Source organism: Venturia canescens, chromosome 9 (genome assembly GCF_019457755.1).
Source record: "Venturia canescens isolate UGA chromosome 9, ASM1945775v1, whole genome shotgun sequence".
Lineage (NCBI taxonomy): Eukaryota > Metazoa > Arthropoda > Insecta > Hymenoptera > Ichneumonidae > Venturia > Venturia canescens.
Window position 1 is genome coordinate 9,846,173 of NC_057429.1, and position 22,652 is coordinate 9,868,824.

The following is a 22,652-nucleotide window of genomic DNA, read 5'->3' on the forward strand; positions in this document are numbered from 1 at the left end:
CTGAGTTCTATCGAAGCGCGTTGTGGTCGAGGGGGAAAGAGAGAATCTTCGCATATGTGTACATACAAGTTGTCACAGCCATGGCCGTGGATCGAAATAAACGTGACATCGTACGCAGGGACCTCCGACACGACACAAGCTACATACGTTCTCGCGTATGTGCTGCGCGGCGGCGGCGGCGGCGGCTCGTGTGTGGAATGAAGCTACTTTGACTCTCGAACTTGTACGAAGTTTTATTCCTCTTTGGTGTGTGCGTTAAAACGTTGCCATGCTTCTCGCAAGTGCGTACGACTCTTGAATATTAGTTGACGCACGATTTTCGTTTGTTTTCGTTCAGTGCTTTCAGTCTCGGAGTATTTTCGTCGGTGGACTCGTGATCTTCTGACCCGTTGGTTAATGCGATCGGGATTTTAAATGAGATTTTTCTTGCTTCGAACTTTCGTGGATTTTCACGCGAGTGGAAGTTCGAGTTAATTTTTTTTTAATCCATCACAGTTCGAAAATAACAAAATTGCAAATATATAAATTTGTGCTGAGAATTTTTTATTCACTCACGAACCATGTTCGGATTCATCCCCCTTAAAATATGAATCGCCCCAGTCGAAACGTCTCTTCCCAAATGAAATGCAAAAATCGCGATCCCAGTCGCCGGAAATGAGCTGTTGGATTCGTTCAAATAGCCTAGTGCCGGAAGTGAACGGTTTCTATACGAAACAGCATTGCGATGACACCGCTTAGCGATTGGCTCCCAAATACGGTTGAACCTCCGCACTGTCTATTCACCAACAAGCTAATAAGGACACGCGTAACATAAATCTACGAGTGTCTCGATTCTGTACCAGGTTCGTTGACCCTTTGACATGGGCATGGTTAGGAGAGCGAAAAAATCTGGTCATTTCGTACGTCGGTAAACATTTGGAAGTGAATTAATCCCAGAAAATTTTGAGCCTTGGTAGAAACTGGAAAAATTCGCTGATTTCTCGTTTCAAATTTTCATCTTTTCAGTCAGTCAAGTTACTAAAAAAAAAAGCTTCTCGCATGCTTCTGTATGTGAACTTTTCGTGATTATTAAGGGGTCCATCCTGATCAGACGGGCAAAAAAAAAACTTTCCACGATTTTTTTTGACCGGTATAAATTATAAATATGAATATAAATAATGTTAGGCCTAAAAAATACATTCTTAGAATACACAAAAAGTTCTTTTTTTTCTTTCTTTTTTTTAATTTTTATTTTATTCAATTTTCGTACAAAAAAAATGTGTGTGCGCTGTTGATAAAATCTCTGGAATGGATGATCGGAGAGAAAAAACAAAAATGGCTTTAGATTAAAATCTTTCCAAAAACTACGAAAAAGCACGTTTTTTTCATAGTTTTTTGCAAAACAAAAATAGTTCCACTAAAAATTTCAAAATTCAAACGTGGGCAAAATTTTGGTAAGGATCGGGCGGTGCGCATCAGCGCGCTCAGACAGCCACGCATAAACGTCGCTCAAAAGTACACTTGCTCGGATCTTTATAAAATTTTAACATGACTCTTTTAAACATGCATACTTTCGAAAAATGCAATAAAAACATAGATTTTTTGAAAATTCCAATTAGGCTTGAGCCCTTAACGAAATTCAGGATTTTCAACATTTCACATCGAACTTTCTCGCTGCCAAATGCAAGCGCTCCGTGCAAGTCGCGATGTTCCATCGCGCATTTCGTAGGTGGAAAGCTCCGTTGTGTTGCGGAAGTGAGAAATTAATGTAGAGCACATAGCACACGCCGTATAAAGATGAGCAACTGTATGCGAGCCCTGGAAAATTTATTCGCTTTCACGTGCTGCTGCTACGCAACTCTATGCAAACTCGTTGTCCTCTTGTCCATTACCAGAACAGCGATTCCACGATGAACGTGAATAAATTAAACAAGCGGATCAAGCCGATCAAATTTTCCGTGCGGGGCTTTGGAAAGCGCGTTTTCCTTCCTGGGATCGATCGACGAAGGAAAACGATCGGGAAATAGAGAAATCGAAGACGTGGCGGAGAGCGCTAAATCTGCTGAATTTGCGGGAGTAAAACTCGAGAACAGTTCCGTTCGACTGATATTGCAATTTCGCAAAAAACTTCCGCCGTCGTGATTATACAAATAAATTCTCAGAATGATTTTAAAAAAAAGTGAAAATCCTGTAAAGAAGCACTAAAATTCAGCGTTTTCGTGCTGGAAATCGGTTTTGAGTATTCTCCCAGCTCGTTCGCCAGATGAAAAAAGGTGTACGCGCCGCATTAAATATTCATTAAATTACGGTACTTTTTCGCAGTTGATAAAATATATATACGGTATAATTTTCCAATTTACGATCGCGCATCGTCGATGGTGCTTGCCAAGCCGGGAATTTAATTTGCACCCCACAGTTGTGCAACGTACTTTATCTTCATGAATAAAAAGTCGATTAGTATCGATATTAATCGAGTGAAATTTTGCGGGAGTCTCTTGGTGTTGAGAAGAAGAATTTTTTTTCCGTCCACTTTTTTGCATTTTATGATTTACGGGATCGTGTCGGCACTTAAATGCACGTTGACGCGATACTTTTTATTTTTCACTCTCGTGCCTGCGCGGAGGCATCGAGCGTTTTTTATCACGAACTGAAAAAAGCTTGACGGAGTCAAGCGTTTTTGTAATCAAATTACCAACTCGATATTCAATTATTTACCATTTTCCTCGACAAATAAATCGATAAATTTCGTTTTTATTTGCCCTCTTTCGCCTCCTTTTTCGTCTCCACTTCTCCGCGCGCTGGGCGTCCTCGTACATGTGAGCTCTTCGATAGAAACGCCTCACCATAGAAATTGCTGAGTGCGCATTGAAGACTCGAGGATCCGCCTATAAATAACACTCGTTGCATCACGATCATGGGATGATTTACACTGATTTATATACGCATTATTATTCCAAGCGTTTAGCATCGATGATACGGCTGCGTGGTGAGCTCATTTTTTCAGCGCATACCATTCGCTGTGCAGCGAAGACTATCGCTGGCTCTTTTATCCATTCGCCAATTCATCTCTTTTCGTTAGCGCAACCGCAGACTGCTTATAAATTTGTGTCGTTGTTCGAAAAAATCATTCGAAATATTCGTGCACGACTCGATTGGCTTTAATGAGAATGGAAAAAAATAATTCCCAATTCCCCTGACTCTGCAAAGGGGTCGGAATCGAGTGCGGCCTTCTTTCGAGCACAGAATGTTTCTCGCACGCGATAACGAAGTTCGAGCACGCATCGTTTTCTTTGTTTTTTAATAACGAAGAGAATGATCGACGATAAAGTTGTTTTCGTTATAAATTGAAGGATGGACGCACTCCACGAAATAAATAAAGGCGAAAAAAAAAGTTTTTTCTCAATAAATTTTTTAAATTCGTAATAAAAGTTGTAAAGACTCACGATCCGTGTCACAGAGAAACAATAAATATTTACAATAATCGCTTTTTCTAAAGAGCATGCCAAATTATTTTTTAATCATTATCACTGATAAAAAATGATACCGCGATTGATTTTAGGGAGAAGGAAAGTAAAAATGTTTAATTTTAATATATAATTTAATACGTAAAAATAATAAATAAATAAAAAATATAAAAATTAAATTAAAAGTGTGTAAACTTCTCGTTAATTTTGTTTGAAAAATTGCGATATTTTTGTTTTCGCAGACGCGGATCGTACTCATGAGTATTTTAATAATCGTCGTCAGTGAACGTCGGTAAGTTATTTGTCCGAAGCTGAGACAATTTGCAAAATTGCCCCACCGATGATGTTCGGCCGCATGTATACGCATGCATGAGAATGATTATTCATCAAGCGTTTGAAAAGGCCTGCGTGGCGAGTGACTCGATCGGTAGGAAGGACGAGGAGAGACACGGAGGAGGATTTTTCTTCAATGAGATTCAAGCTGGTAAATCGCGCGCGCTGCGTGAAAGGCCGCTCTTCCACATGCACCTTTTTTTTACATATACTTATACACACATAAGTACGCACGTATGTGGTCCCCGTTGCAGTCATTATCGTTATTGTTTGTGCTTGCGTGTGCCGCACGATGCCTCGTTGCGAATGCGTACAAGGGCTTTCCTATAAACGCACGAGGCATTTTGCTTCAGACGCGTCAAAACTCAATGAAAAAACTGCGAATTCCATTATTTTTCCATAAAATTCACGAAATTATGGGCTAAACGTAATTTTCTTCATTTTTTTTCGACAAGAAAATTTCTCAAAATGGCGCAACTCCAGCTGTATTCCAGTAGCACCTTTTTTGAGCATCAGTTGCAGTGGACATGATAACTAAAAAACTATTAATCCGATCCGTATCAAATTTGTAACACTTATTAACTATAGTAGCTTGGGCCTGGACGAAGGATTTTTAAAAAAATTTGACTTAAAAAAAAATGGCGACACTTTTAACAAAAAATTCATTTTTTGAGGTGCTAAATTTTTGGTTTTTTGTTACTATTTTGTTTTTCCAACAAAATATGAAATCCTTCGTCCAGGCCCTAGCTATTATTGTAACAAATAAGTGGTATAAATTTCGTAAGGATCGGATTAATAGTCTTTCAGTAATCGTGTCCACCACAAAGGTATTTTCCAAAAAAGACGATTCTGAGATAATCGGGTTTAAGGAGTTTCGATACAGAAGTCTGAATATTAAGAAATTGATGAAATTTGGTGATAATGCTCTTCAACATCAATTGCGAAAACAGAAATTTTTTCAAAATTTTCTTCTACTTATTTATCGAGTAATTACGCATTAAAGCAGATTTCTTATGCGCGGAATGTATATCTATACATATGAAAACGCTATGCTTATATAGGTGAACTTTAGTGATCGATTACTCGATAACTGTGCAGAAGAAAAATCTTTAAAAATTTGTATTGTCAAATTTTATAAAATTCTGAACTTTTTGAAATTTTTTATGTTTTTAGCATGGTTTAACATGGCAACATTGCATCGCCTGTAGCGAAACTCCTTAAGGAAGTTGAGGCTGTACAGTCATTTTTTTTACCCAAAAGTGATGACCTGTACCTTTCAAAAATTAGGCCAGTTTACAGTTTGGCAATGTCGCATACACTTTAAAGAAAAGTTGGGGAAAAGTAGACGAAAAACTGGTGAAAGCTCAGTCGAAAACACGAACAGTGACGATCCTAGCCTCAAAAAACTGCACGGAAAACAGATTATTATTAATATAATCTCAGCAAATCTCCTAATAAATCTGAAAAAAATTGACATTATTCGGCAAGCCTTGCTCATGTTGCCCAAAAAATTTCATATTTTTAGCATCATTTTTAACGGAGATATCACTGAATGTGTCTTGACTTCCATAAGATTACATGTTATTTGGCCCAAATTGTTATTGATTTTTCTCAGCAACGACGCTCCTAAACTGTCTGAAAATTTAACTGATTTTTTTTTTTACACTTCACTTTATAAGATGCAATCGGTTTAAAAGCGGTGACATCATTTTCATTCTAATGCCTCAACTTCCTTAAGGATTCAAGTATATACGAGACGGCCGCGTGCACCGGGCGATCGGTTGAAATACCCATAGCCACGAATCTAATGCTCCGATCTTTATGAAATTTATTGGTGAGAATAATCTTCAGACATTGTACTTGAAGAACATCTAAAATAAAAGAATGTTGATTTTTTAATTCCATCACAAGTGTATATAAGACCTTAAAGCTTTCTCGAGCCCACTTTTGTTCGTGGATCAATTGAACCTGTGCGAAAATATAACTCTAATCCATTCGATTCGATGTTTGACGAATGAAATTGTCTATCACGAGAAACATTTTTCCTCCGAAACACGAATAATAAGTTTGCAACGTTAAACTGTTGACTTTAAGGAATCTCCGCGTGAAAAAGCTCGTACAAGTGTGCTTGTGACTTTTGCCATTGACGCGTGTAACAGCAGGAAGAAGACCAAAAGAGAGCTATCGGTCCCTTCAACGAAGCTTGAGTAAAATAAATTGCCGAATGACACGAGAGTGTACCTGACTCATCCAGAAGGGCGGAGGAACAGTCATTTTTCTAACTGTCTCTTTTACGATCACGCAATCGAATGTACCACTTTAATGCGGAAGCTTAAAAATGTCGGAGTAAGCTATTTTGGAGTATCGAAGTGGTCGGATATGGAACCTCGTTGATTTCGACCGAGTTGGAACTTGTTTGGAGAACAATTAATCGCTTTGTGAGGACGAAACAATAAAAAATGCATCGAGTCGGATGTTTCTCGAATGCACATCAAATGACTGTTTTGCTGAAATCAATTAACAAAAGCTTGCCAGTGAGCCCCACTCGCTGAACCGTAGTCGCACTTTGCAGTTGCCTCGCATCAGTAATTTCCTTCCAAAGCATATTTCCACGAAAAACCAGCACGCTCGGCCAACTCTCATACAAGTTTAGTGCTCCAGTTGCACCGATGACGGTTCAAACGCGCGCGAGGAAATGATTTGTCGCAGTCCCGGTCCCATCTCCCATGGGCTCGTCCAGCGCAACGTTCGAAACGACATTTTCTCTCTCTTTCTCTTTCACTCCGCTTTTCTCTCTTGTTCAAATGAACTCTCCGGGCCATTGTGTCCATTGCGGAAACGCGTCGTCACTCGATCCACAATTCCCAATCGTTGTTCACTCAGCCATGAAACACCAGCAGAAAACACGTTTCGAACGTTTGTGCTCACTAACAATTATCAGTTTTCTCTCGATGAGCGAGAAATGCATCAAACGAAACGAGCAACAATCGCATTTGTCATTTATACACTTTGATCGACATCCGCTCGCCAGAGGTCCTTTTTACGCTGCGAGCTCACATTCGACCTCGAAACATGGAAAGCCTCTTCGTCTTACCAACGTGAATTTAGTTTCTGCTTTTCAATTTACATGAAAAAATGATAATTGTGTACTTTTAGATGAATAAATAACTGTTCCGCAATGATAATGTTCCTAATTTTGGTGAACACAAGCTTCTTGTTTCATATTTCAAAATATCAAAAATTTTCTTCGACAGCACCAATGCGGGGTTGTGCTTTCAGTTTTTGACTGTTGGCTGTTCTGCTCAAGCTCGAGGACAAGCTCCAAGTCGCACTGTTTATATATAGCTACACGAGAGTGCGTCGACGCGGCGGCGTTGCCGAGTTTGAAGCTGTGTCCGCCAGAAAAGAGAAACAAATTTCGTTTATTACTTTTTCATCCTATAGGATTGACAGGAAAAACGGTTTTTAAGGCTTTTATATAAGACCCAATGTAAAAACTAATTCAATTATGTCAGAAACGGTATGGTCGGACCCGTTGAAATTTTACAAATAGTTTACACACTTTCGAAAATATCAATTTATTGCATAAAAATCCCTCTTTCTTCATGTATGGTAACGTTCCACCTTAAATGAACTCCCGCAAGTTTTTATCTTTATTTATTCATTCAAATCTGAATCACGATCCTTCATAATTTCTCGTGAACGCTTCTCTATACATATTTAGAGGTAAAAACGTTGAAGGTACTTTCGGAGGACTCATTGTGGCTCGGATTACCTTCGTTAGTAACGCAGACCCATGCAAAATCGAGTGGAGTGCCTCTCGCACGGCGTTTATTGCTTAGCTGCACGTGTGTGCGACTCTTTTTACTTTTTTCATTATATTTTTTTTGAATTCTTTTCTGAAAGGCTAAAGTGCCAGCAGTTGGAGACTCGTGAGTTGCTCAGGTTGAAGTATCGTGTCGAGGCACTCCCCAGCAGAGATTTGCATCGAAATTTAGATTTCTTCTGTAAATAAACACGCTTTATGTTTGGCAGAAATTTTAATTCGAATGTCGAGGACTCGAAACGTAGGAAGCTGCTAAAACAATATTTATATTGTATTTAATTACAATGGAGTTCGACAGCGAAGTTGAGGGTTACGTAAAAATTCGCTGGAAATCGATGGCGAAATCTTCGCTTCAAATTAATTATGGGGAAGGAATCTCGTTGTGGGGTTATTTGATGAGTACGGAACGTAATTGATGCTCTTTAAAATGGTTTCGCTCGATAATATCGTCGAGGATAAATTGCTCGCTCCAATCTGCTAGAAGCATCGCCGTTCTAGCAAAATTATTTCTATTAAAAGTATATAAAGAAAATAAAAATACAAATCGAGCTCGTTTTAACATAAAGAGAGTCTTGTTTGCGCTGCGGGCTGGTAAAATCAACAGATTTTTTTCAATCTTTTGATCCTCAAAAGTAGGCTAATATCGTTTCTCTTAAAACCATCACGTGCGAATCTATCGAGGTTGCCAATCACGATGGGAGCACCCCGCGGATGACGAGGAACATTCGAATTCGCACCGCTATTGTAGTTTTTACCACTTGCCACACGTCCCGGTAGCGTAGCAACGTTCCAACGTCTACGAATTTTCACGATTTTCGTTCATCGTTGCCTCGCCTTTTACAAGAATCGATCCATTCGCTTTATTTTTAGTTCCTCATTGAAGCTTCTGCAGATTTAAATTCCCGACATATTCTACTCCGCAATATTCCGCAGGGCACATGAATAATTACGAGATTAAGGAAGTTCATCTGTACTCTCTATACACAGCTGTTATTGACAAAATTTTTCACACGAGTTCATGTCACAATCAGTGGTCAAGCTTTTGGCATCGTTAAAACAACAAAAATGTCAAAAAAAAAAAAAAAAAAAACATGTTTTGATTAATTACATCAGTATTTTCTCACCCGTCCTTAATATTTTATTGCAAGTCCTTAGTGCGCGAGATGTGTCGATCGGAAAACGTATTCTCCGGTCTCAAAAAGCGCGCGGTTGCAACGTTGCCATCGTGAAAGTAAACTATCGGTTGACCTTCCAATATACGCCATTTTTCGATAAAAAAATTATTAATTGCGAACTTTATAAGCATTGAATGGATTTTGCGAAGCTGTAAACATATTCTTCAGATATTTTTCTATCACTTATGGAAGTTTCTGCAAAAACTGTTTGCCAATGGCTGCAAATTTTTTTATCGTATATAAAGATGGGAAAATCACTGCAACCCGGAAGAGACCGTGTTAATTTGGAAAATCCGTTTCAATTTTGTTTCTCACGAACAAAGTATCCTCGGGCCTTGAAATTTGGAGAGGACATTTTTTTATTTTTCATTGCAGTGTTCAAATTTTTAATCGAAATCTCTTCGTCAATTCTATTACCAGATGAACTTCCTTAAACGGAGGTCGGTTTTATATCGAACAGCAGTTTTCTCTTTTTTCTTTGATAACTGTTTCACCATTTTCACCATTTTTCGATTAAAAAATCATCAATTGCGAACTTTATAAGTATTGAATAGATTTTACGAAGCTGTAAACATACGCTTCAGATATTTTTCCATCACTTACGGACGTGTCTGCAAGAGCTGTTTGTCAATGCCTGCAAAATTCATAAATGAAGACGGGAAAACCACACTGAAAAAAGGATCAATAAATTAAAAGAAAATTGAATTATTTCGACCCAAAATTACGATCACGAGTGGCGAAACAAATATGAAATTGTTTCAACTCACCAACTTGATTGATTTTGAAACGACAGATTTTTTAAATTTGCACCCACATTTGATCAACCCAACAAAATATTAAAGAATTTTTATTGTTTAATTTACGCATTTTCGTTCATCGCATTTACTGAGTTAAATTTACCAATTCTTTTTTTCAGTTAAAAAAAAATTGATTGTAACAATCGAAGTGTGATTGGATTGAAAAAATATGAAGTAATTCGTATAAATAAAACCATGTAGTTACATTAACCAAATCGGCTTTATTAGATCAAACCTTACACGTGTTCTCAAGTTTAACTAAATTTGATAAATTTTAACACATTTTTGTTGATCGCATTTGATCAGTCCAATTTGCCAATCTTTTTTTCCAGTGCACTATGACAGGACATTTTTTTATTATTCATTACTGTACTCATACTTTTAAATCGAAATCTCTTTGTTAATTTGATTACCGGGTGGTGAACTTCCTTAAAGATCTCGCAATCGATTCAAGAGTTCCGGCAACAAGAGCGAGTTTCGAAACGTCTCTCAGATGCTACTCGTGACGCCACCTCTCAACGAACTGAGCAAGCCTCTTGAAAACCTGACTTTACCGACTGAGCATCAAAATCGATTTTTCACTGAGGAAAAAAAAACACATTCGCTGAATCGATGCTGCTTTTCAATCCTTCACGGCCAAACTTCATTCAATCGTTGATTAAATCATAACCAAGAAGATCGAGGAAATGAAAGTTCGTCACGAATAATCAGTCGCATTGTAGCATTACACGGGCTTTAATTTATTAAAAAAAAAAAAAAAAAAAAAACCTCATTATGGCATTCTTTCAACTGATGCTGAAGGCCAACAGGCTCGACCGTGCCAGACTCACCTATCAAGACGAGAAGCTACGTTCGATCGAAATATCGAAAGGTGCCAAAGTGCATTACACACTTTCGCAGAAAATTCGACGAAGAAAAATCATGTAATTGAAGCACTTTTAGTTCAGCCGTTGAAAAAATCATTTTCATCGTCAAGACCGAGAGTTCATCGGTTCCCGGAACAATTGTATTGGCCTCAATTAAGATGATGGATCAGTCGGTAATCACACCTCGAATTTTTGAAATTGAAACTCTTTGACATCGTTCGTCCGATTAAAATAATAAAAATGTCATCGTACGCAGCACGATCACAAAAATCCGATGACATTTTTATTTTTTCGATCAGACGAACGATTTGGAAAAATTTCGTTTTCAAAATTTGCAGCTATCTCTCTCGCACTCACGGTTGTGATTACCGACTGATCCATCATCTTAAGGTCGACTGATTGAACGATATCCCGCGCGGTAGTTTTACAGTTTTTGCAAAGACGAAGGAATTTCCAATCGCGAGTTCGCTTCTGCCATAACCGATAAAACGATCCGCGATAAAATCGATTTCATGAAACGTACACTGGAAAAAAAACGGATTTTTGTACCAAAGAATTCATAAGATCGAGAGAAATCTTTGACCCCGGGAGTTTGGTGTCAAAATCATTAAACGGAGATTAACTTCAATCGAGTCAATTCCAGTGGAACGAATCAACGTGACGATCTATAAAGCATTTAATTTGTCCTCGAAATAATAAAAACGAGACTCCAATACTGATTTTTTATCATCGTTAATAAACTTGCTTCAGGTGTAAGAGAAAAATGAGAAACTGCTGCAAGAAATGCATATCCTGTCCGAAGGATTCGTGGTTCCATAAAAAATCGGTGCTGTTAAGAGCCGAAGGATCCTTCGAAAATTTCGTGGTTAAAAGCGTCTTCGGTTTCCTCGGTGGCATGTTTCTGACGTACTTGTTTTTCATGTTCTTCGTCTTCCAATTGAATTTCACGCTCTCTTCGGCGACCATGCTTTGCTCGCTGTTCGGAATAATATTGACTATCGGCCTGGCTTTTTCTTATCGCGCGAGGTAAAATGAAACGCCCCAAAAGAACCGTCGCCCAAATCGTCCGGTTTGGAATCGCTCTGAACAATTGATTCTTGCTGTTTCAGATGCGTCGTTTTCTTGCTGTTGCCACAAATTTTTTCTAAGCGCGGACGTCAAGCTCTCATGGCTTATGCTTTCGTATTGACGCTTACGGGACCTGCGAAAAATACTCTCCACAATACGGGCGTGCTCTCCGAATCCCTGGCGTGTGGACAGGTCCGTTTAACCTTATTCGATAATAAAAGTACAAGGAGAAACGAGGTCACTGTAAATCATGAGAAATTGGAGTTCTGAGACATTGATTTTTATTGTCGAGTAGAAAAACGAGTAGAAAATCATTGTTTTTTTCGTAATTCTGCGAAATTCCAGCAGAGTCTGAAATGTCGTTATTGCATTTGTTTCTTTTTTTTTTTTTTTTAATTGTCTTCGTAACATTACAACGCACAATGAATCCGTAAATTTGTCGTTCATGAAGGAACAACTGAAGGAAGCTGTGCAAGCGATAATTGATCTTGTAAAACGTCCGTTCCATGCGCTGCGCGATGCATTAGCGAAGGTAATTAAATCGGTGAAGGTCGTCGTTGAGAAAATCAAGAAAGCAATACTCGCGATAAAGAGACTGATTCTCAGTATTCGTGAGTATTTAAAAATAAAGCTCTCTTCGTTGCTCGACGAAACTTTACGAAATGATTGTGTGGCCGGTCGAGTTCTCCGTTCGTTTCTCATCCAATTTTTATCAATGGTACGAAAGTTCGGGTTATCAAAGCTGTTTTCGAGTGGCTCGGAAGCGTCATTAACATGTGCAATAAGAAACTGGGAACTCCCTTCGAGAGATGTGAGCGCGCGTTCGACGGAGCCGTTACCGATTGTCACGCGAAGCTTGGACCGATTTTCGGCGCTGTTTGCAGCCTGGCTTACATCGCCGGGGCGGTTTGTTACGTTGTTAAACCTTTGGACTTCATCTGCATGCTCGTGTCGTTCGTCGCCGACGGTGTCGCCAACGCGGTTGGGAAAAGTAATCGAGGATTTTCTCATTTCCTTCGTTTAATCTTCGTTCAACGAGAATCTTTATTTCATTTTTTTTTTAACAGGAATAAAAAGATTCACGAAGCACATGAACGCCATGTTTTACGTCAAACTCAAATTCTCACATTCGTTCAAATTCGAGACCAACAAGAGTCAAACACTCTCGGACGTATCGACGGGAATAGTTACGGAAATAAGATCGAGAACCGACCGATTCTTGACGGTTTTCGATTGGATGAGCATCGTCACTAGTTTCTTCATTTTTATTACTTTGCTCAGGTAACTTCAGGAAATTCTTTTCGAAGCGAACATGGAAATTTTCGTCGAAATCCATCTCTCCAATATTTGACACTCGATTCATCGAAATTTGTTCCAAAAATCATTCAAATTATCGTTAGTGATCAATAAATAAATATGCGGTTACGATATTTTACTAAAATTTCATAATTGCTCGTGACTTTGGAATTTTTATTACAATCATTTTTTTCTCAAAAACTCGACGGTAGATCACGTTTGTTTTTTTTTTTTTTTAATTTGTTCTTCAGAAGATACTCCAGCACTGTGTTTTTTCAATAAAAATCGTAAGAACCGTTTTCGAGTTATTTTGATACACATTTTTTGTTTAACGATTATCACGTTTTCAGATGAATAAACCATAGAGCTTTAACTTGCAATGTCTGAAAAACTGTACGGTAAAACTACTTTTATTTTTTTAAAATCGTTTCGTTAAATTTTTCTGCTCGAAATATATTTTTTTCAAAATTTCCGTAAGAAATGAAGCTTTGGGTATCGAACAACCTTAAATCGAGAGTAGGTTTGCTTCGTTTTGTCATGTGGTTCCTGGAAGACGTGTCCGAATGGTCGAATCATCGAATTATCATTGAACTAATGTAGAAAAAGTATTCGAAAAACGTTTGGCAAAATGACGTTTACCGCGCTTTGAAAGTTTCTCAGATTCGTTGAGTTCCTCTGCAAATTTCCTCTTCTTCTTTCATCACTCGAGTCCAAGTAACTTCTGCGAAGCATTAATGAAAAATATTCTGCGCAGGGTGATTTATTACCGACAAAAGTGGCTGACGAACGAGCGTTTCGACAATCGATACCTGACGAAGGACCTGCGCCAAATAGATTTGATTAGAGCGAAGAACGACAAGGAAACGGTGCTTCCGTTGAACCCACGAGAGAGAAACAAATACATACCGTTGACGTCGATAGCACTAATCAAAGTTGAGAAAGTCCAGTTGGCCAAATCTGCTGTATTTTTGGGGCTGACGACCTTCAAGCTTTGCATCCACATGATGGCCGACTACAGCCTTTATTGGGTCTTGAGTACCATTCGATATCACGGTCGGTTCGAGACCAAAGTACAACGCCACGATTCCGTCAGTGTTTATGTCTCCGGTGACGGTTATCTTGCCGAACTTTATCGCAGTATCGTACGTGCTTTTACTCCGTATGGACCGGAAGTGGAAATGGACACTGTTCCATGCCTCCCGGATCCGATGCCGCCAGATCTTGACAGATACACTCAGATAGTTTCCTTAATTATTTTCTGCTGGATCATGGCCATCTTCGAGCCTTATGGCCTCAGACTCAGACAAGTCGTTATGACGTATTACCATCCCCAGAGAGCTCAGCAGCGAGCTGTTTGGTTGTACAATTACATCATCAGGTAAACCATCACTTTTTCCTGTTGGGGCAACCCCCAATACCATTTTTTCATTTTATGCACTTTTGCTTGGTGCATAAACTAAAACATTCGGACCAACAAAAAGGGGACGGCCAATCAAAATGGGGTCAATGCAACGAAGTATCGGATGAGTTGATTCGTTTGCTCATCCCAGCGATTACAATTTGGAAAATCTAATCCCGCAACGCTTCCAGTTTTCCAAGCGTTCAGTTCCAGTTTCTCACCCCGATGAGTATCATTTTGAAAATCAAATCGCCGAGATCCGGACCTTTCACAAAGTCTGGGTATGGAAATCGACGATTTGTCTTCCACGAAATCATTTGCCTCTGACCATTCCCACTCGATCCATTCTCGTTATGTTTTTTACGATTTCCTCGAATTAACTGGTCTATTCGTCATGAGCACAGAAAAATGTTAAAATGAACGAATTTTTTTACCAGTTCGTGATTTTCTTCTTATCTCGTTGAAACAATCAATTCAAATTTTTCTCCTTACCACCTCGCCTCGTCAGTTGCCCTCTCTTCTTTCAAAACCAGGCTTTTCAAATTTCTCTTTGATTCTGATTTATGCCACTTTTTTTTCTCAGCAGTTTTTTTCACCCCATTTGCTCTCGCTACTAGCTCGTGACATCTTCGCTAATACTCATTAATTGTACACACATTTGTATCGTATATACTTGCCCTGTGCCTTAGCATTGTCTCTTCTATCGCTACGTGGATTAAGGCTGTTACCCCATAAAACTGCATCGGTCAGTAAGCTCGGGGTTCCAACTGCCTAGTTCCATCAAGCAAGGTTAGATTGCACCATAGATACTCCTAAACCAAGAGATAAATTGCTTTAACTCATCGAAATATCGATGTGAATCCGGCGTGTTGAGTTGGCGCTGTGTGAAACCGTGCTTTAGTTATATCAAAAGAAAAGTGAGTACGCATTTGCTTTTCATACTCCAAACGTTGAATCCTTTCAAAGGAAAGCTAATATGATGTTTTAAGGTGTTAGGTGCTAGATTAATTCGTAAATTTTCCTGATTTTACCCCCAAGTACCTGATGCGCGCACCCAACATTCAAAAATTCGTATTTCCCAACAAAAAAAAACTGAAATGCTTCAATGGATTTATAAATTATAAAGTATTTTGAGATTGATGAAGTGAATAATTTTCCTTCAACGTGAAATGGGCCTCGGTCTGGGAGGGTCAATATTAATTAGTCATAAGTATTATCCTTGCTCTGTACTCTTCTTAATTTCTCTCTTCATTAGTTGCTGCATATATTCTCTTTGTTTTATATTATTTTTTGTAATCTCTTGAGTATGTGCCCCAAAGCTCTGCTAGGGCACGAATATATCTAAGCAATGAATCAATTCGTAGACCGATTTCGTTCCGGCTGATTATTTTCGAAATTCTAATAATTTCGAATTTGGGTTACAAGATCGCGAGGAAGTTTTTTGAAGTATGCGAGGCGTCAGTTGCGGAGGCAATTTGGTTTGAACCATGGTAAACCAATCGAGCAAGTTACGTGCAAAGAACGCATGTTCGCAGTTTGCCCGAGTCTCCGATATTGTTTTACGATGCAAGAACGAAATTGTCTGCTTTGCGGAACGGTCGAGCGAGAGAATCAACCGCCCCACGTCAAGTGCCCGACGCCAGGCTGCATCGGTTTATTTTGCACTCAGTGCTTCACCGACTTGCAAAATCTTTGCACGATTTGCATGTCTCCGATGGACTATGGCGATTTGTCGGACATGAGCGAGGAAAAGCAAGTTTCGAATCGAAGACGATTCTCATTTTTACCATCGCGATTATCACACATTTTTTATTTTACTATTTTGATAAATCGCGAATCATAATCCTGTAGAAAAAAAATAAAACGAGAAATGATATTATAAAACGAATGAAAAGTTGGAAAAACGGAAGTTTCATTGATGAGAAATTCAAATATTTCGTGTTACCGAACCTAGAGATTCTTCGGACGATCAGCAAGCCACCGCTCGAAGAAAAGCTCCAACGACGATTGAAATTATCGAGGAAATTGAAGTGACTGATGAATCCGAGCCGGAAGTTAACGAAACGGATAAATTTCTACCGAAAAGTAAAAAAATCGGAAAAGAATTTGTACCGGAAGTTGAAAAGCCGACGAAGCCCAAGTCCCTCCAAAACAACGAAGAGACTGCGGATTTTTCCTCCTCAACAGAGTACAGTCAATGTAAGATTTTGTTATTTTTTTCCACTGATTATTCTTCAACAGCGTCGTTGCTCATGGCAGGAAATGGTTGAACATTGGCGGCTCATACTTTGAGCAATCCTTAGATAATTTAATAAATTTGAACTTTTTTGTCCGAAAATGAAAGCTTATCAGGACGAAGAGCCCGGAGAAATTGATTCGAGGGAAGGAAAACGAGTTCGTTACAGAGACGTCGAAGCTCAGAAGTTGCGGGACGACGTGACGATCCAAGTACACGAATTTTTATTCTTAATCGCTCATGCGTGATTCGCTTCATCGTATCTCGAGGTCGCCGCTGTAATTTAGTCGTGAGTTCTTTTCAATTATTTTTTTTTCTTCTTCATATTGATATGGTTTTTTTGCTCTACTCCTCAAGATCTTTAACGAGCCATTGAAAGGCGACACGACTTCCGGCGACGAGAGCCCAACCTCCTGTTTCCTCGTACGAGCGCACAGAAGACTCAGATCGAGATTAAAACGAAAAAGTCGATCGTCTCCCGGTCGTGATTATTCCTCGAGCTCTCCTTCCGACTCGATCGCACGCACCGAATCATTCCACTCCGGAGGAACCGAAGACGACGATATTACTCATATTAATATCGAAGACGACGACGGTGCAGCTCAACTCGCGCCACGAACGAGAAAAAAAACGAGGAAAAAACGGAACAGCGTCGGAAAAATCGACGATACGTTCGCCAGAGTTCCGTGGCTCAGTCAAACTTCTATAATGGTTTTAATTTTTCTCATGTTTTAATTAAAAAATTTTTTTTTTTTACATCAGAGCAAAGATAATGGTGACGAACACGATCGAGTCCGCGGCCGTCCTCGATCGAAAGAGTCGGAAAAATTTTCGAGGTATCACGAACACTTGGAGAGTTGGAAAAGCGATGGTGAACAGTACGAAGATTGTCTGTGTTCTTCCGAGTCCTTGGAATATTCATCGGAAGATGATTGCGAGTGTCCTTTGATAAAAGGGAGCACCGAAGATTGGGGCGAATCATCGAGTCGGAGACGCGGCGATTCATCACTGAGAAAAGAACGACCACGGGAGGATTACAAGCGTGAATCTAGCTGGGAATATCATCGTCGCAGCGGCGACGATGACGCATCAAGTTTCTCGCAAAACTACGATGGGGACCGATTTTCCAGACGCTTGAGCGCGTTGTCTAGAGACACTCGATACTCGGAAATCAATGAAATTCGCTTGAATAAATTATCCGATGGAAAAAGTTCTCCGGAGACCGGAAGGACCGAGGAGTCCTCGAACATTACAGACTCCGAAGACAAACAAGTAATTTCAATCATATTTTCAATGAAATTCAATTTTTATTCATCTTCAATCTCGGCTTGTTTACAGAAAAAATCCTCCAATTCTGTTAAGGAGGTTGAAGCGTATCTTATGTTAAAACTATTTTCCAACTTTGCACATTGAAATTTTTTAAACAGAAAGCTTAAGACAGTATTAAACTTCTGGCGGGATATGCCGATGATTCACCGTCGTGAAATTGAGATATTTATTGTTGAAATTTGCAATTTTCGTAAATTTCAACAGATTCACGTAAATTTTCAATTCATTAATTTGGAATAATAAAATCTAATGTATTTTTCGTATGATGTCCTATATATATCGCTTCAACTTTCTTGAAGGCTTATTACGTACACTTGTGGTGGACGGGTTATCTCAGAATCGTCTTTTTTGGAAAATCCCTTTGCGGTGGACACGATTACTAAAAAACTATTAATCCGATTCATTCGAAATTTATACCACTTATTTATTATAATAATAGCTAGGGCCTGAACGAAGAATTTTGTATTTTGTTGGAAAACCAAAATGGTAAAAAAAAAACCGAAAATTTAGCACCTCGAAAAATGAATTTTTTGTTAAAACTGTCGCCATTGTTTTTTTAATCAAAATTTTTACAAATCCTTCGTCCAGGGCCAAGCTACTATAGTAAATAAGTGGTACAAATTTGGTATAGATCGGATTAATAGTTTTTTAGTTATCGTGCCCACTGCAACTGATGCTCAAAAAAGGTGCTACTGGAATACAGCTGGAGTTGCGCCATTTTGAGACATTTTTTGATGAAAAAAATTGCACAAATACATGAGCATATGTACTAACGAACGTTGTACACAGTTTTTCAATAAACATTGATTTTATTGTAGAAAAAAAATCAAGAAAATCACGTTTTTTCGCCCGCTGCGAGTGTACGTAAGGCCTTAATTTAGCGAAAAAATGTAAATTTTTCAGAAATTTCCTCCGTAATATTGAAAGCATGCTGGCACTGCGAACACAAAAAAAATAGTTTAATTTAATGAAAAATAAAAATAAAACGAAATCGAAATCCTTTCTTAAATGTTATTTGAAATTTCAGGGCACAAGTTCTGAGTATTCGGGCAAAAGTCAAGAAAATGACGCAGACAGTAATTTTTATTCAGTGGGGATGAGTACAATTAACGAAGATAGTAAAGAATTATCGAGGACGGACAACGAAACGGACGACACCGGGAGTAAGCAGGCGTTTGAAAGAGAGTCTAACGATTACGTGGACGTGACGGGTTTTTCGAGTACCACGAGTGACAGCCCGAAGGAAAAACGAGCAGAAACGAAAAGGCCAATGGCCGTGATGGAAAAAGAGATCGAAAGTTCGCGTCCTGCGGCGCGTAAACGAAGAAAAAAAATTATCAGAAAAATAAGAGAGCAACGAGACGAAGCTGCGAATGTTGCTGACCCGATGGCGGGCTTGGAAATTTATGGTGTTCGTGGGAAAAAGAAGCAAAAAGCAAGGTCTTGGGTGAGGGAAGAAATCGTCGAAATATACGAAGAAGACTCCGGAAAAACTGAAGATGCCGATAAATCTGTGGAAACCGGCGAGTCCGGGGAAACAGAAAAAACTACCGAAACGGAGAACCCCGAAGAGGGAGAAACTTCCATGGAAACGGGAAAATCCGATCAAGTTTTCACCGCATCGGAAAGAATCAGAGGGGGAGGAGTGTTAACGGAAATGGAAAAATGTACGAAAACCGGGAGATTCGAAGATGGAGAAAAATCGAAAGGCGGAAAATTCGAAGAAACTTTAGCAGAAATGGAGACGGAATTTTCGAGGGAAAAAACAGTGAGAGGAAGAATCAAACCGGAAATGGGCCATTCCAAACAGATAAAACCGAGTGAAGTCGGTCCAAATTACGAGGAGTATCGATCGTGCATAAAAAAAAAGAAACAATACGAACGTCGTTATCGACGGGAGAATCGCGAACCAGAGAAGTGCGAAAGACCCAATCGAAGGGAGTCCGAGTCGGATGATCGCTTCCGAAATGAAATTAATCAAGAAGAATGCTTCCACGCTGAACAGCGGAAACTCTGGGAGCAAATGTGTGCCAAAATGGCGGAACATTCTCACCGCTCTGGCTGCCCTAATAAATCGTGCGAGTCTGCGCAAAACTTCCCACACGACGGTTGCACCATTCCTATGTACAATCCCAATCTCTTCCGCCCACCTATTCAAGGTCATACTCGTCCCAGGTGAATCGAGAGTTGAAAGTGATCTTGCTCTTCGTTAAGAGGATGGATCAGTCGACTTATCGCAGCGGTCAGTGCGAGGGAGACAACTGCAAATTTCGAAATCTAAATTCTTTGAGACAGTTTGACCGTTTGAAAGAAGGCTCTGTCAGCCGATTTTGCCATCGTCTTGCGCAGGCTGACAGAGCGTTTTGACAATCGGTCAAACCGCGTCTCAAAGAATTTCGATTTCGAAAATTCCAAGTGAGCTCAGTCGACTGATCCAGACCCTTAAATTCGCGAATAAGTAAAGCAATCGATTAATAAAAACACAATTATTTTTGTAAGAAAGTGTTTATTCTCTTTAGATTTCCACGGAGGGTGTCCAGCCAGGAACAAAGCCGAGAATCCGTTTCTCCGGTGTCGAGAAGAATTTTGCCTTGCAACCAAAGGCCTGACAGCGGTCAAGAACTTGAATTGCACGACAGGGTGAAATTGATCGGGGAACGAGACGAGCGTAGACGAAAATGCGATTGTGAAGAAGAGTCAGGGTCAACGATGGATCGAGATGCATTCAGCAGAGGAATCCTTCCGAGGCCTTCGGTGATAGTCGGCTTTTGAATTAAAGTTTTTCTGCTCACGAGTCAATTCCTGCGATCTCGGAATTATTTAATAATTCAATTATTTATATTCTGTACAGCCTGCTCAACTCACTGGTGTGATTCCCTCTCAGGGAACCGAGAGTTTCGGAAAGCTCGGAAGGGATTACAAAACAGTAATGATTCCCAATAAACCCGAGGAAAGCTCGAGAGAAGGAGACGAAGTCTCCCATTCACTTTTAGTGAATGACAGCGAACCCCTCGTTTCGTCATCAAATTTCAGCAAAAGTGCGAGCCAAATTTTAACACCAGAGCAGCCCAGAAAACGTTCGAGCATTTTGACTCGAATGAGCAGCACAATAGCGTGTGTTTTCAAGGTGAAACATTTCTCTTGTCCATTTGAATCGATGCTACAAACGAATAGAAAATTCAGTTCAATCACTTCAGTAAAGTAAATGTAAAGACTCGAATTATCGGATTATTTATGGAAGCAAATGCGCTGCCAGAGACCCTTTACAGAAGCCATTGCGGTTCTATTTTCGTTATTAATTTTTTTAAGGTAGTTCATGCACGAAACTATTTTCTTGAGAAAGTCTTGAAATTTATACAGAGTTTAGACGAATAGTCGAATGACACGCATATCGAATTTTAAAGGGTTCGTCTTATTGGTTATTGAGACAAAACGTGTTCAAATATGAAGAAAAATGCACATTGCACATGCAGGGTTATAAAAGCTATGCTTAAAAAATCGTTTATCTTTCCATATAGCGAATGAACGCTTTTTACAAAGTTTATGAAAAACGTACACAATAATGATAAAGTTTGGGGAAAAATTCGAGACGATTGTCTTACTAGTTATAAAGATATATTACCTTAAGAGTATGGATCAGTCGACTAACCTCACTTGGAATTTTTGAAATTGAAATTCTCTGACACCGTTTGACTGATTAAAAAAAGGCTCTGTCAGCCTACGCAGAACGATGGCAAAAATCGACTGACAGAGCCTTTTTTTAATCAGTCAAACTGTGTCAAAGAATTTTGATTTCGAAATTCGCAGCTATCTCTCTCGCACTCACGGTTGTGATTACCGACTGATCCATCCTCTTAAGATGATGGATCAGTCGGTAATCACAACCGTGAGTGCGAGAGAGATAGCTGCAAATTTTGAAAAGGAAATTTTTCCACATCGTTCGTCCGATCGAAAAAATAAAAATGTCATCGGATTTTTGCGATCGTGCTGCGTACGATGACATTTTTATTATTTTAATCGGACGAACGATGTCAAAGAGTTTCAATTTCAAAAATTCGAGGTGTGATTACCGACTGATCCATCATCTTAAAGATTGAAATTGGTAATGAGCACCGGTATAACCTTCATATTTGCTTATTTCGGCATTTTGTTTATTCTAGGCTTAGCCCATTCCTGTCATAGCCTTCCGTCTTTTTATTAATCCTTTTTTTTTATCTATTTCCCTTGGCGCTTTCTAATGCAACTTTTTACATAGAAAACTAGAGTATTTTCGCCAGGGACGAACGAAATTTCGGGTTTAGTCAGTGATGGGTCCCCGATTCATTCGCCAAAGATCAGTGGGAAAAATTTATTTATTACAATTTTGAATGAATAACTCTGACATTAATTCAGAGTAAAAATATCTTTAATTGGGGTGTAAAAATCAACTAAATTCAGCTCCGATAAAAGACGATTCTTCATCTACCTTTATTTTTTTGTATATCTGTTGCCAAAATGAAAAATTTGCTCGAGTCCTTCAGAGTGAAGAGAGCAGCAATGCTCCAACGTTTTCTACTGTTTATTTTCATTAGTGTGGTGACGTTTGAAAAAATTCTAGTTACCTTTTTCAATGTACTGTCTCGTGTCGAAGTTTCGGTGATTTTGCAAAACATTGAAGTGTTCATGCGCCAACACTGCAGGAAAATCGATTAGGTTAAAAATAAGAGTGAGCCGAGTGCGCGTCTGCCTAATGATATTCGATCTACGCATTTCTGTGACACTTTAGAAAGCGTTATTTTTTGGGATGAGCTGATGCAAGTTCGTTCACAGGCTGACACATGGAGGAAGCGGAAGGACGCGATTCCGGATGCCAAAATAGCTGACACCGAATCTTCGAGTGAAATG

The 22,652-nt window shown here is 39.2% G+C and overlaps 1 protein-coding gene and 2 long non-coding RNA genes across 3 annotated transcripts; all 3 read left to right on the forward strand.

The window, feature by feature from the left end:
• The first annotated feature begins 275 nt into the window (after positions 1 to 275).
• On the forward strand, positions 276 to 5,107 carry LOC122415911 (uncharacterized). The gene is made up of 3 exons (XR_006262020.1): positions 276 to 842; positions 3,686 to 3,927; positions 4,950 to 5,107. It is a non-coding gene; the product is annotated as an uncharacterized lncRNA (long non-coding RNA).
• Positions 5,108 to 5,411: 304 nt separating this feature from the next.
• LOC122415912 (uncharacterized) lies at positions 5,412 to 6,955 on the forward strand. Its single transcript, XR_006262021.1, has 2 exons — positions 5,412 to 5,610; positions 5,871 to 6,955. It is a non-coding gene; the product is annotated as an uncharacterized lncRNA (long non-coding RNA).
• Positions 6,956 to 11,203: 4,248 nt separating this feature from the next.
• LOC122416568 (uncharacterized) lies at positions 11,204 to 22,634 on the forward strand. The gene is made up of 14 exons (XM_043429634.1): positions 11,204 to 11,346; positions 11,550 to 11,700; positions 11,960 to 12,119; positions 12,251 to 12,499; positions 12,576 to 12,789; positions 13,559 to 14,182; positions 16,158 to 16,402; positions 16,548 to 16,651; positions 16,797 to 17,120; positions 17,202 to 17,711; positions 18,796 to 19,943; positions 20,288 to 20,522; positions 20,620 to 20,895; positions 22,534 to 22,634. Exons 1-14 carry the CDS (start codon positions 11,204 to 11,206, stop codon positions 22,558 to 22,560), a joined length of 4,410 nt encoding a protein of 1,469 aa, XP_043285569.1. The 3' UTR covers positions 22,561 to 22,634.
• Positions 22,635 to 22,652: the final 18 nt, after the last annotated feature.

What these genes read in the sequence shown, in the direction of transcription:
- LOC122416568 (XM_043429634.1), top strand. Translation starts at nt 11,204, where the DNA reads ATGAGAAACTGCTGCAAGAAATGCATATCCTGTCCGAAGGATTCGTGG. An exon ending in ATTTTTATTACTTTGCTCAG is followed by an intron (nt 12,790 to 13,558) that starts GTAACTTCAGGA and finishes TATTCTGCGCAG; the next exon opens with GGTGATTTATTACCGACAAA. An exon ending in GGGACGACGTGACGATCCAA is followed by an intron (nt 16,652 to 16,796) that starts GTACACGAATTT and finishes CTACTCCTCAAG; the next exon opens with ATCTTTAACGAGCCATTGAA.